We start from the raw sequence: 13656 nt of genomic DNA, 5'->3' as shown, positions 1-13656 counted from the left end.
TGTTTACAATAATTTCAATTCCGTCATTTATCATCTATCGCTTAGAAAGTAAGAATGGTTTGCATACGCTTGTAGTAATCCTGAATATTTCTATGAAATTAATTTGTTTTTGAGCTCTGCATACCTACTACCCAATAGCTATAAAATGTTGTCTTGTTTTCTGCTGCATGGGTACCAGAAAATTATTCATATCTGTGCGAATAATTCAGGCATTAATATGATGCAATTACTTATTTTTGTTTTAACGATTACAGGTTTGGTGGGTAGGACCAATGCTTGGAGGATTGGTTGCAGGTCTCTTGTACAGGGTTGTATTCAGCAAGGAATACGATATGTTGGAGCATTCGATTGCTGAAGTGGTACCTATGAATGAAAGAGCATGAAAATATAAAAAAATCTTCAGAGTATTATTTATAACTTATACATAGTATATATATATTGGACTATTTTATACGAAGAGATGAATACAAGACTTACTTCAGTATTTTTTTAAAGTTTATCAAATCATTGCATAAACCGAAATATTAGGGAAAATATAATAATTATATTCTCCTATATAATATATGTTGTATATTTCCGACCATTTTCAGTCCTAGAATGCAGATATAAGTACAATAAAATTCTTGTTATGTAGAAATGCATTTTTGTTTCAATTTAAAGATAGTAGAATTACAAAATGACATGTTACTCATATTATAAAAACGTATTTTATTTTGTTTATATTCAAAGATATGAAGGGGAACTCATATCAGAATTGACTTTTTAGTATTTGCAATTTTATGATATACAAGGTGGGTCTATGAAAATTTTCTTACCCTAGTTCTACATCTTTCGAATAAAAATGAATTTATAGTTAGGTTTATTGATTATAATCACAAACTCGTGTTTCTGAAATAGTGTGTTTAATGAATCATAGAACTCCCTGAGATCAGGGTGTGGAGTGTGAAGTAATTTGCACCGAAAGTTTTCGAAATATTCTCGCAAAAATCCGAAACGCTTACTTATCAATCTTGTAATATTAAAAGATAAACACAATATGTATATGATGTTACAATAGAACAAATTTCGACTTGTACCTACAAGTTGGGGTTTGCAATGGAAGATGCGGTCATTGCATTCGCCTAAAGACTAGGTAGTCTCCATAGGTACAATACTTCAATGATGCGGTTGAGATCCATCGCTTGAGTATAGGTCACACAAAACTAGCACACCTTTACCTGGTAAAGGGAGAAGGAACATCCTTATGTCACCCAGATAAGAAACATAGATATGCCAAAATAAAAAATATGAAAGTACCGGAAATATTTTAATTCGAAAGAGATAATCTTATTAAGAAATGTTCCATTAACAGAAGTTTTCAATAAACCTATCTATCCATTGTATCAGTTACTGAAGATAGAAAAACCATCTGATTTCGTTTCTATGATCTATCTAGATATATTTTAGAATGGTTTCCAATCGTCAGTAAGCGAAATGATGGATAGATAGGTGTATTGAAAACGGCTGTAAGAATACAATCATATTCTTGAAACGTGTAGTTTTATATAAGTATATAGAGGTACGAATTTTTGAGACTGAAATTATTAACAACATATTCATTCACAGTATGTGAGTTCATTTCCAAGCTTAAATGTTTAATTATCTGCCTATAGGTAATGTATCAAATTATTATGCTTCTTTCGGATATGATTGAAAAACCTACAAATTTTTCACATTTTCATTTTATGCATAGAAATATCTGTTGATACCATTTAGGATGTCTAAAACTCTGGTGTATTCACTGATTCGATTTTGTTTTTAATTTCGTGGGGATATGGGATCAGTTTCGTTTTTCCCACTGTAGGTAGCACTGTTTAGAATTTGACAGAGCATTGTCAATTGATATTTGAAAATAATTTGAATTCTTTACTACGACTTACGAATATGTTGTATTTAAAATCGATTATTGGTGTGTGAAAATGTATTAGTTTCGAGAAAGAGATGTAGAACATTCATTTATTCAACATGTTCAGTTTTCTGTATGGACAATCCAGAACTACAGCTAAGAATTCGGTGTTGGAATTTGAGGCAGAACCAAATCAGATGAACGAACATTCGGGACGGATATTGCTAAGATTTATGGCAACTTCAGCAATATTGCAAAGAAACTGTATAGCAAATACGTAATGTGAATTGTGAACATGTATTGAGAATCAGAAATACATCCATCTATTCGAGTCTGTTCTTCAAATATTCTGTATGACTTGTATGAGTAGATACAGTGAAAATTCCCTTTCCGTCAACTGTGTTTTATTAAAATTATCATATAATAAAATGTAATCCTTCTGTGTAACGTTTTATACTCGTCATCGAGTTACAGCAATAATTAAAATTAGATTGAATAACCCCCCTCACGAATTCAATTTGTCAAACCAAGAAAAGTAGTTAATACTCCTCGAATCCTTATTCGATAGTGTTGAAATATTGACAGATTTGCTTTTACAAAGAAAATTAAACTGTAAATCACAAATAATCCTTAACAGCTGACAAAATGGGCCAGTTCATATTTTGCACTCGTTGATCGATATTCGATATCAACGCAAAACAAAATAAAACGAGAGATCATTGGACTTCCTTTGGTAGAACAAGGATAGAACGAAGCAAATGACATGGTGGCGCCGCCACGAAACTGATCCCATATCCCCGATTTTCTGAAATGTTGATGCTTGCAAAAAGTGACAAGTGCACACACCAGTGTTTTAGACATCTTAATACCATTCTACTGAGTCAATGTTCTTCAGTTGTGTAGGTTGAATTCAACCTAGTTCAATACCATCATTGAGTATTAACTTATTGATTACTCAAAGATACAATCTAATTTAAGTTAGATAGTGCTGAGCTAATAACCTAAGCAATCGATGTTCCCAAAAAAATATAAGCTGAGTGTCATGCTCAAATAAAGGATATCTAAATTGCATAACCTACCTGACAACGTTACTTTTTCACGTCAAGAATTAAGCTTATTTCAGCCCAGAAATATGCTGCAGGTTGCTCACCAAATTCTTCGCACGGAATCCAATTATTCATAATCTTATATTCGAATACGATTCTTTCATAATTTTATATGTTGGTAACTTTTGACTAATTACGACTTATATTCAATAAGATGTTTTTCTACAATTTCTGAAAATGGTGGATGCGACTTAATGTGGCGTTCAGTTCATTCATTTGTTCAGGATTTTTTATGGCTATCACTATAAACATGTCTAAAGATATATTTATACCTATGTATTATTTTTATCTATAATTTATTTCTCGTTTTTCAATGAAAAAATAGTTTATGTCGTATGTTGAAATCTGAAGTTGATTTGAAGAGAATAGGAGAATTAATTCATTCAATAATGATTATCTTGAACGTTTTGAAAATTTCATGGAAATTGTTGAAGAAAGGGAGATTGACATTTGAGAATATCTAGATTTTTCAGGTTACAATATTGTTTTCTTAAGTCCGTTTGCAACAACCGAGAATATTTCCAGAGAATTTACTCGAGAATTTATGAGCCATGAATTCTTTACAGTTACATACGCACTTTAGGTAGAATTTACCGTTTAATTGCATACAAAATAATCTCTGCCGTTTTCTTGCCAAAATTTGGTAGATAATTCTCTGCTGTTAAAAACGGTCTTCAAACTAATTCAAACTCATCAAGTAAAGCTTGTTCAGACTACGCTAGTAGTTTAGTTGAGTGTAGCAAGTAATTTAGTAGCTACTGAACAGCATTGAGTATTAACCCCTTTTGAATACTCAAAGCTACTAGGCACTACCTAGTCACAGACTGATCAAGCAGTTCGAAATGGATGTTTTCCCTAATTTATAGTTTTTCCATCCCCACATTATTTACGTAGAATCGAGTGGAGGAATAAAAAATTGAGGTTGGAATTTTAAAATTTTGAATTTTGATTTTTTTTTTTTTTTTTTGGTGTAGCAGGGGGAAAATCTGCAAACAGACGAACACACCCTCTCCTGAGGGGGAACAGTGTGGGGATTCTCACTCTCTGAGCTCGAGACCCACTAAAAACCCTTAACTGCTTCTTCATAGGTTACGGGCATTTTGCCTATTAACCAGTTGACTCTTATGGTTTCTGGACTCTCACACGATCGTAGTCGTGTTGATATTTGTATGCTGCCTATAGCTTTTATAGGTTAAGCTCTTCTTTGGTTACATTTAAATCCTTAACTGATCTCTGGGTCTTCGGTGGTAGGTTCTTGACCTTCTAGCTTCTTCCGTTGGATCGTAGTCGACCAATCTTCGTAGTTCCTCATTTGGATTTTGTTTGGCTTTGTCGAATATCCTTTCCGCCTTTCTCTTCATAAATTCTGTAACTGGTTCCCATTCCAAGTCCTTGTAGATTTGTTTGTTCCTAACAAACCAGGGTACGTCCATCGCCATTCTAAGGAGTTTATTCTCAGTGGCCTGTATTTTCTTGATGTGGGTCTTGGCTGCGAAGCCCCATGCCGCCGAACCATATGTGAGTTGTGGTCGCGCAATTGTTTTAATCATCGTCAACTTGATGTTCTTATTCATATGACTTCTTCTGCCTATGAGTGGATAAAGTTTACTCATTGCGGCTTTTGTTTTATCAACTGCACATTTGATGTGGTTTTTTCATGTAAGTCCTCTGTCAAGCGTCACTCCTAGGTATGTTGCTTCATTTTTCCATTCAATCTCTTCTCCATCAACTTCAAGGTTTTCTTCCATCCCCAATCTTCTCTTTTGCAGTAATATTGCTTGAGTCTTTCTTCCATTGATTTGTATTTTCCATTTGATGCACCATTTGAGTAATTCATCTATGGCTTCCTGCAGTCTCCGGTGTATGATCTCTGGGCGTCGATGTCTGAACGCTATTCCTGTGTCATCTGCGTACAAGGTGAGCATATTTCTAGCATTCTTCGGGATATCATAGACGTATATTACGTAAAGCAGAGGTCCAAGTACCGATCCTTGAGGCACTCCCGCTTCTAATTGTCTGGTTTGAGAGGTTGCTCCATCTATTTTCACATAAAAGTTTCTATTCCTCAGATAGTTCCTTATAATCTTGCACAGCTTGGTCGAATATCCTGCTTTTTTCATCTTGTAGATTAGGCCTTCGTGCCATACTCTATCAAAAGCTCTCTCGATATCCATCAGAACTGATCCTGTGGCCTGTTTGATCTGCATTCCTTCGGTGACGTATTCTATGAGCCGTAGTAATTGGAGTTCAGTCGAATGTTCTCGTCGAAATCCAAATTGTTCAGGTGGAATTATCTTCAACATTTCTGTTTCCTCATTCAGCCTTTTAGCGATAACCCTCTCGACGATTTTTCCTAGTGCTGATAGTAGGCTGATTGGTCTATAATTTTGAGGAAATTTCCGTTCCTTTCCAGGCTTGTTGAAAACTATCATTTCTGCAGTTTTCCATCTCTTTGGGTAGTATTCGGTCCTCATCACTCCGTTTGTTATATTCGTCAAGGCTGCTATTCCTTTTCTAGGCAATTTCTTCAACATATAATTCGTTATCTTATCTTCTCCCGGCGCTTTCCTGTTTTTCAATTTCATTATGATCTCTTTGATTTCTGTTGGTGAAGCCGGTTTTGGAATGGTTTCGGTTTCCGGTGGTTCCATCATCAGTTCTTCGTTTGCCTCCACTTCTTCTTCTAGATCTTCATTGTCATCATCATTTTTGTAATTTATTCTGGCTTCTCTCTCAATTGAGTCGGCCAGTGCTTCGGCTTTCTCAAGTCTCGTATATACCATTCCGTTTGCTCCATGCAGTGGAGGTATAACTGTCCGTTCTCGTCGTAAGCGTTTTTGCATTTTCCAAGCCGAGTGATCTATTGTATTCAGTTCCCTTAATCTCTGGTGCCATCTGCTATTACGCAGTTCTGTTAAAGCATTTTTCAATATCTGGCTATGCTTATTCAGTTTCTTCTTGTCTTCTTCTCTTTTTGTTGTTCTGTAGATTTTTCTGAGTCTTCTGTTCTTTTTTATAAGTTCCTTTATATCCCTTGGTGTATCTCCGTGTGAATGTTTCGGAATTGGTTTCCTTATTCTCTTGGTGCTTTCTTCATAGGCTTCTTTTATTTGATTTTCCAATTTTTCAACTGCTTCATCTAATTCATCCCGGGTGTTTATTTGGGGAATTTCCGTGATTTTCTCCTGAAGTAAATTCTTATATTTCTCCCAGTCTGTGCGATCCTTGGTTTGTGTCTCTTTTTCGTTTCTTGGGCCATGTCCCACTATGAATTCTATGGGATTGTGGTCTGAAGTTCCGTCTTCTATTGTATCAATGCTGATTTCTTCAGTGATGTCTTTCATTACGACAATGTCCAGTACATCAGGTAGTCCATTTACTCTTGGTATGTAGGTCGGTATATCAGGTCCTATTACAACTGCATCAAGTTTTTCAGCATAAATCTTCAGTCTTCTCCCGTTGGTATTTTCCACTCTACTATTCCATTCCTGCGATTTGCAGTTAAGATCACCAATTATGATTTTAGGGTGTCTTCCTTCTAGTAGCATTTTTAGATCCTCTTCCAGCATGTCCTTATCCGGTGATTTATAAGTTGAAATAATCTTCACTTGTCCTCGATTAGTATTCACAATAATCGATATTGCTTCTACTTCTTGTCCATTGAATATTTGGTCGAAATGGTGATCCATATTCTTTCTAGCCAGTATAGCAACGCCACCTGTGCTGTTAGGTCTATCATTTCTGTAGATATCGTAATTGGGAAATGCTATCCGAACGTTGGCGTTAAGTCTTGTTTCTTGGAGAGCTATGACATCCGGTCTCTTCTCTTCAATCAGTTCTTCGAATTCTGATCTGCGGGCTCTCAATCCTTCGACGTTCCAAGAGACAATTATGAGATTGTTCTTTATCGTCGTATCAGCCATTAAATATTCTTAATAATTTGCTGCATCTTCTTCTCAATCTCTTTCTCCAGATTGTGCATCATCGTGCTGAGGAGGTTTTTCGTGAACTTATCTAGTTCCTCAGTGATTCCAGAAATTCCTTTCCTGGTTTCGGCTTTTTTGACGGTTTTTGACTTTTCCTTCTTTTTCTCTGGATTCTCCGTGTCTTTGACCACTTTGGTTGCAGTTTCCTGGGGTTTCTTCACTTCCGAAGAGTTTTGGGCTGGTTTCGGAGTATTTTGTGTTGGCCTCGAGCTGGTCTGGTTCGATCTTGGCGATCTCTTGGTCTTTTTAGTGACCAATTTCCATTCGCTACATCCCTTGTAGCTGGCTGGATGTCCTTGCTCTCCGCAGAGAACACAAGAGGCATTTCGCTCCTCGTTCTCCCTGGTAAGCGTACACTCCTTGGAGCTGTGATTACCGGAGCATTTCACGCACCTCCATGGAAAAGTGCACTTACTTTGGGCATGTCCATATCGCTGACAGCGGTAACATTGTCCAGGCCCAATCGTCCTTCTCTTAGGTTCAACAACACAGTTCATGTTGTAGAGCCTTTTCACCTCGAAGATATCCTTATTCTGGGTTTTAACCAGCAATAAGGGCATCGGCTGTTTTGTTTTATTTGTGGTCATCCTTATGACCTCAGCATCGACGATCCCTTGATCCTTGAGGTCGTCAAGGATCGTCGGGATATCTGCATCCAGCGGTAGGTATCTCACTACCGCGTATATTTTCTTTTCTTCCTCCCGTTGAAGAGTGTAAAACTCCCTATTTATTTTATGAAGGAAGTCCGTCATCCTTCTATGATCATCGGCGCTTTGTGGGACGATTCTTATACCGTCCTTTACTGTCGTCGCTCTTTGGTATTTAATACCGTTTCGAATTTTGATGAATTCGACTTGTCCAACTTGATGATTTTCTCATGACAATCTAGTACCCACCTTTCTGGTCTGGTCCAAAGAACAAACAGCGTTATACCTAATACTACAGAATCGCAAAATTGAAAATGGTTGAAAATGCTTGATAAAACCTCCCCTGCAAAAATATCACGAAAAGTGTATCCTCCCGTTTTCACCATTTTTTTTATACGAATCCCAATAACTCATAAAACATACAGAGTATGGCATTCTGTTGATATGGTCATCAAAGGCTCACTTATTAGATAATTTAGATAGTATGGAAATTCTAAAGGCTCATAAAAATAATTGTAATATTTTGAATAAACAAACTGAATATGACTTTACACCAGTCTATTCTTTATTGCTCTGAACGAGTCAAGACCTCTGCTTGTGAACCAATAGTTTACTGTCGTGCTATTGTTGTTCTGATGACGAGTTCGAAAATATTTTCTGTTTTACCGGCTTGTTGTTTCTTAAATTAGATGTCGCCTGATTATTCAAATTGTAATTTAATAAACATATTTGAACTCCTTCTGTACAATCCGTTTTTGATAGAAGCCATTCGATTCGGCTGATTTTAAGAAGATGGGTCTTTATATGACAGAAATTTGTCACTAGATCAACTTTGTAGCTTGTATAGGAGTGTTGTTCATTTATAATTTATGACCCTATGTACCTAATGTGTAGCTTTTTGTTTCATAAGGACTTCAAAATAGCTCGAAGCATATATCCTTCATAACATGTTCATACGTTAATATTATTTCTATTATTGTTAAGAAGGTCACGCAGGAGGAAATTCGAACCGGTAGCAATATACAGGGTGTTTCATTGGTAAATGAACATACAGTGACTGGAGCTAGAGCTACTCTAGACGAGTCCAAAAAACCCATATTAGATAGATCTAATCAATTCTATAACGGAGATACAGGGTGCTTCATGTATTCACCTAAAATTTGAATATCTCATAACTTTTGAACCAACCAGTATAGTCGGTTGATATTGATGACAGAACAAATTGTCTTAGAACGATTTGTAACCAAAATAAGCAAAGAAAACTTTTCTCACTTCGCTTTTTCTGTAGTTTTCTTTGAGCAAAATGACGTGCGGGCAATGAAATCTACTGAATCTCATTGAAAATTTTCTGCTCTTTTCAAATATCTCCTTCAAATGTTGTCATTTCAAACTACTGTTTTCATAAGAAAAAACATAATACTTTATCTTATAAATCAGCAAATAAACCTGTAGGAAAACATCATAGTACGTCACTGGATAGCTAGTGCATGCATAATGTTTTCATCAAAATATCCTAGCACAAACAGAAACGGAGATAATGACCAATGTTGAAATCGCCCAAATTTAAATTTTGACCTATAACTCAAAAACAAAAGAAGATAGAGAAATGCAGTTGATGGCATCATCAGTTTCTCGAAAAAAGACGCCATGAATGGTACATTCATTTTCCTCTATCCCGTTGGGTAAAAAAGTTGTAGTTCAGGTATCACAAATTTTGCCCACCCTGTACAATTTCCACATTGTTATAATTAATGTTCAAACTGTCTGTTTGTACCATAGACAACCTGGTTATCTCTGGTTTGTACATATGCGGATTCAGATAGCAGACAGCTATAGAAGCTTACCAAAACCGCAGATGTGATTATGTTAACACTCTGTTGAGATGTTTTGTGGTTTGTCACATATGCACATAGACATAGAGACATGGACTGAGCAATGCCAGCATAAAATTGGCTATTTATTAGAAAGAGAGAAAAGCTCGTCGGGACATACTTTTCTCTTTTTTGTTCACATAGAGGTGAGTGTAGACCAATCAAAATTCTAGAAAAAGACAACTGCATTCCCGACGTGTTTTTCTCTCTGTCACTTTTTTTGACCGTATTTCATGCATAGATATAAAGGGAAGGCACAGTCCATGTCTCTATGTCTATGCATATGCAGGCAGGAGAAGAGTGAAGTGGGTTCTCTAAATAAACTAGAGTTCTTTTAGAGTTCAATGCCTGTCATTGATTAATTATTATTAATGAATTTGGTAATTCTAAATTTCAGCTTCTTAGAGCTACCTTTCATAAAATAGAAGCTTCACCTGTTCAACCACGGACATTCAAGAATTCCATGGTGATTGAGATGGTTCCATCAACCTTAAAATACTCCATAGATGCGAAGTTACACTTATGGAAGTGGATGACATAAAGTAAGTCAAGTAAGTAAGTCAAGTAAGTCAATATCGGTGTGTTCTGTGGTGGATGAAACAAACGTTATATAGAATACCCCCCCGAAATATAAATCACTTATACACAATATCCTATTCCAGGGGTTTTGACGTTGGTCGGAATATTGTATATGTTGTGTTGTATATTTTGTGAATTATTTCCTATTCATATCTTTCTTAATTATAATGAATATTAATAATTTTATTATCTGTTTTTTCATTGTATAATAATTATATCTAAATGCTTATGGACTTAGAAAAAATTGATTAATTGTAAGAGAAACAAATTTGATGCCGTAGTTTTTATTGTAAAGTAGATTATATTTTTATATAAATAAGAAAGAAGTGGCTCAACTACATTTTATTACGAAAAGAGAATGACAAATTTCTTGTCGCTCATAGAAAATATTTCGGGAAGCACCCTTGAGTATTAACTGAATATTCAAAGGTATTACATTATAACTAAATTTTAATTTGTCACAGTGAAAGTGATAACAGAATATAATCTTTTTCTACAAGCGTGCGCGTTCAACCTTTTTTCCGCACGCATTCCAAGTTGCAAAGAGTCACTTTCCCAAAAGGTGCGGGAAAAACGCCTGCTATTTCTTTCCCGCACGCATTTGCGTGCGGGAATGGATTAGCAGGGGTTTTTCCCGCACGCAAATATTATAGAATAAATTAAATTCTATCATGTTTCTATGCACAGAACGTCAACGATGAGAAACCCATAGTAATGACATGCAGAATCACGTCTGTCATTATATATGAATTAATCAAATGAGATATGATCTGTTTCGTGAAATGGATACATTTAAATATTTCAAGCGCTTGTAGAAAAAAATATTGTTCCTAACTCTTGCGGAAAGTGTCTTGCCCGCACTCAACTGCTTACCCGAACTCTGCTTCGCATCGTTCGGGCAACGGCAGTTTCGTGCGGGCAAGTATCACTTTCCGCACTTGATAGGAAAATAACTATTAACAACAAAAATAAATGGTCTAATGTCATTGAAAACATAAATCTGAAAAGTCATATTTTTCTCAGGAAAACTGTATTTTGCATAAGGAGGAAAGGGTGGAACAACAATTATGGGAATACATTTTTCAATCTATTGGGAATTCAGCTCACCAATTCATTTAACAAGCTATATTTCGTGTTATTTCGACACTTCAGGCTGGTACTTTTATCATTTCCCGCATTATTTCTGAATTCAATTGTCATTAAAACTGAACCGAAGAAACTTCGAATTGAAGAAATTCAAATAAACCATATTCCCGACACAATTTCCCCATACCAATATGGCGGAAACTATGTGACACTTTTGCTACCAGGGAAATATAGAATATGCTCCCTCCCATACCCCTTCCTTTACCTCCATGGTTTGTCACCAAGCGTTGTTCATTTCTATGGTTCATCTTTGCACTTTTTCACTGTCCGTCTGTTCCGATATTCACTACTGTACTGTCAGTATTTCAGAGACGATGCCTATTGGCCCAGTCGTTCGAGTTCGATTGCGGGCCAGTAAAACCAGCAATATCGGAACATGCCCTGTATTGGTAAGGACCGGAAGCCCGAACACCCCATTTATCCAGAAATGTAACAGTAAGTCCAGTAAGTCGCAATGAGTAGAAAAACATATCGCCTAGAAGAGCTTTTTGGAGAATTATCGAGGATGCGCATTCACATATTGATAAATTTGCGAATTCCTCAACTTCACTTCCTAGTGGTTGCATGTAAACATTATGTCGAAATGTTCCGATGAAGTGAATATACTACTATGCGACTCTGTTGATATGAGAAGTTCGAAACTTTAATCCTGATGAGACGGTAAAAGAATATTTAATTAACCCTATACAATTAGAAAAACCTATGTACATATATGAAGTTTTTTCACCGAATAATCTGATTTTGAGAACAAGGAATAATTTTAATAAAAGCAGTGCAAAATTCAATTGTCTTATTTTTGTGTCGAAAAATTACAATTCAAGGAATGAAACGAATTGGCATGTTTTTTTGAAAATCGTCGCAATACTCTCGATTCGAAAGAGCAGCAAAATATAATTGGCAATGTTTAATTCAATCCCAAGATTGAAGAAGTATCGTGTCATTGATTTTTCAATTCAGAATTTATTCACACCGTTTATCATTGCCTGTTAAAAATTTTTTTTCAATTTGCCAATACCAATTAATTTTAAAAACAATTAAAAAAACGAGATATACAGGGTGTTTCATCATAAACTGGACAAACTCATATGACGTGTAGAGAACATCGGGCGAATCATTTTTTTCTTATAACATATACCAAGTTTTCGAAGCATAAGGGAGATACACGGTGTTTAATGTCATTTTCGAGCGTTATTATATTGAGTGTGGTCGGTTATGTATAAGACTGGAAGTAATGGTTTCTTGTCATATCGTAGTATTTTTGGATGCTTCATTCAGAAATGGTGCAGAGCACCGAAAAAAAAATTACAAAATGGCGGAAAACCTGCAATGTTCGTGATTTTTTTTTCGGTTGCCAAATTGATTTTCATTTCCTAAATTAACACAATTTTTAAAGGATATCTGTGAAAAAATTTTTTCAGAAATCGAACACAACATTTTTTTTACATGTCTACAGCGAAAAAAAAATTTCACTCGAAATTGATGAAATTTTTCACGATTGTACTTACTTTCATACCTAACACGAATATCAAAACAGAATCGAAAAATATCAAACGGTTTCGTTTTTACAGCCATTCAAATGTCCCGTTCGAATATCTGAAATAATAAAAAAACATGACACAGCTTGTGTTCTTAGGCCCATAATTTTTTAATTTGTATGTCGAAACATTCCAGATTGCAAAATGAATTTAAAAAAATCAGTGAAACTTCATTGAGAGTCGAACTCCCTACTCTGAGTTAAGTATTAATGTGAAATATGAGTCTGTTCTAAGGTTCTGAGTATACATATTAATTTTCGTTGCCGAGCAACAGTAGCTGATAGAATTTGACAGGGTATTTGAATTTTACTGAATAATTCGAGTATATTGAAACGATTTGTATGCAAACGAAAATGAAATATTCACTTTTAGAAAAAAATGATATGGTTCAGGCTTATTATGAAGCGAATTCCTCAGGGAGAAAAGCAAGGGAAATTTACGCTCGCAGATTTCCAAGCCGAAACGTTCCTAATTTTAAAACTTTCATAGAAACAGTGCGTAAATTACGTGAAGAAGGTATTCTTCACCGCAAGAAGAAGGAAACAATCCGAAATAACGACTCTAACAAATCATCCAAGTGTGAATAAGAGTAAATCCACTGTATGGAGAGTTTTGAAAAGAAATCGCTACCATCCGTACCTTTTCCATTCATGTCAAACCTTAGAAGAAGGTGATTTTGAGAAGAGGAAAGAATTCTGTGAATTTATTTTAAGAAGGACACGTGAGAATAGGAATTTCCTACGTCTCATACTGTTTACGGATGAAGCAACATTCCACAGAGATGGTTTCTTCAACAAAAAAATAATATAATATGGCAAAGGGAAAATCCACATGCAACAGTAGCAAAAAATAGCCAGAAGAGATTTTCTGTCAATGTTTGGGTGGGAATGAAGGATGGATT

At 35.5% G+C, this 13656-nt stretch overlaps 1 protein-coding gene across 6 annotated transcripts in view; it reads left to right on the top strand.

The window, feature by feature from the left end:
• Positions 1-639, top strand: part of LOC123311105 (aquaporin AQPAn.G-like) — a 130288-nt gene extending 129649 nt beyond the window's left edge. For 5 of the 6 annotated variants that reach the window (XM_044894884.1, XM_044894883.1, XM_044894886.1 and 2 more), the window contains one exon: positions 255-639. In XM_044894884.1, the coding sequence (XP_044750819.1) occupies positions 255-383 (129 nt within the window). In that variant the 3' untranslated portion in view covers positions 384-639. The remainder of the gene's footprint in view (positions 1-254) is intronic. The other variant, XR_006537421.1, reaches the window with a different exon arrangement.
• Positions 640-13656: the final 13017 nt, after the last annotated feature.

Source organism: Coccinella septempunctata, chromosome 4 (assembly GCF_907165205.1).
Source record: "Coccinella septempunctata chromosome 4, icCocSept1.1, whole genome shotgun sequence".
NCBI lineage: Eukaryota > Metazoa > Arthropoda > Insecta > Coleoptera > Coccinellidae > Coccinella > Coccinella septempunctata.
Note: the sequence above shows the minus strand (reverse complement) of the source record. Positions and strands in the feature narration are given on the sequence as shown.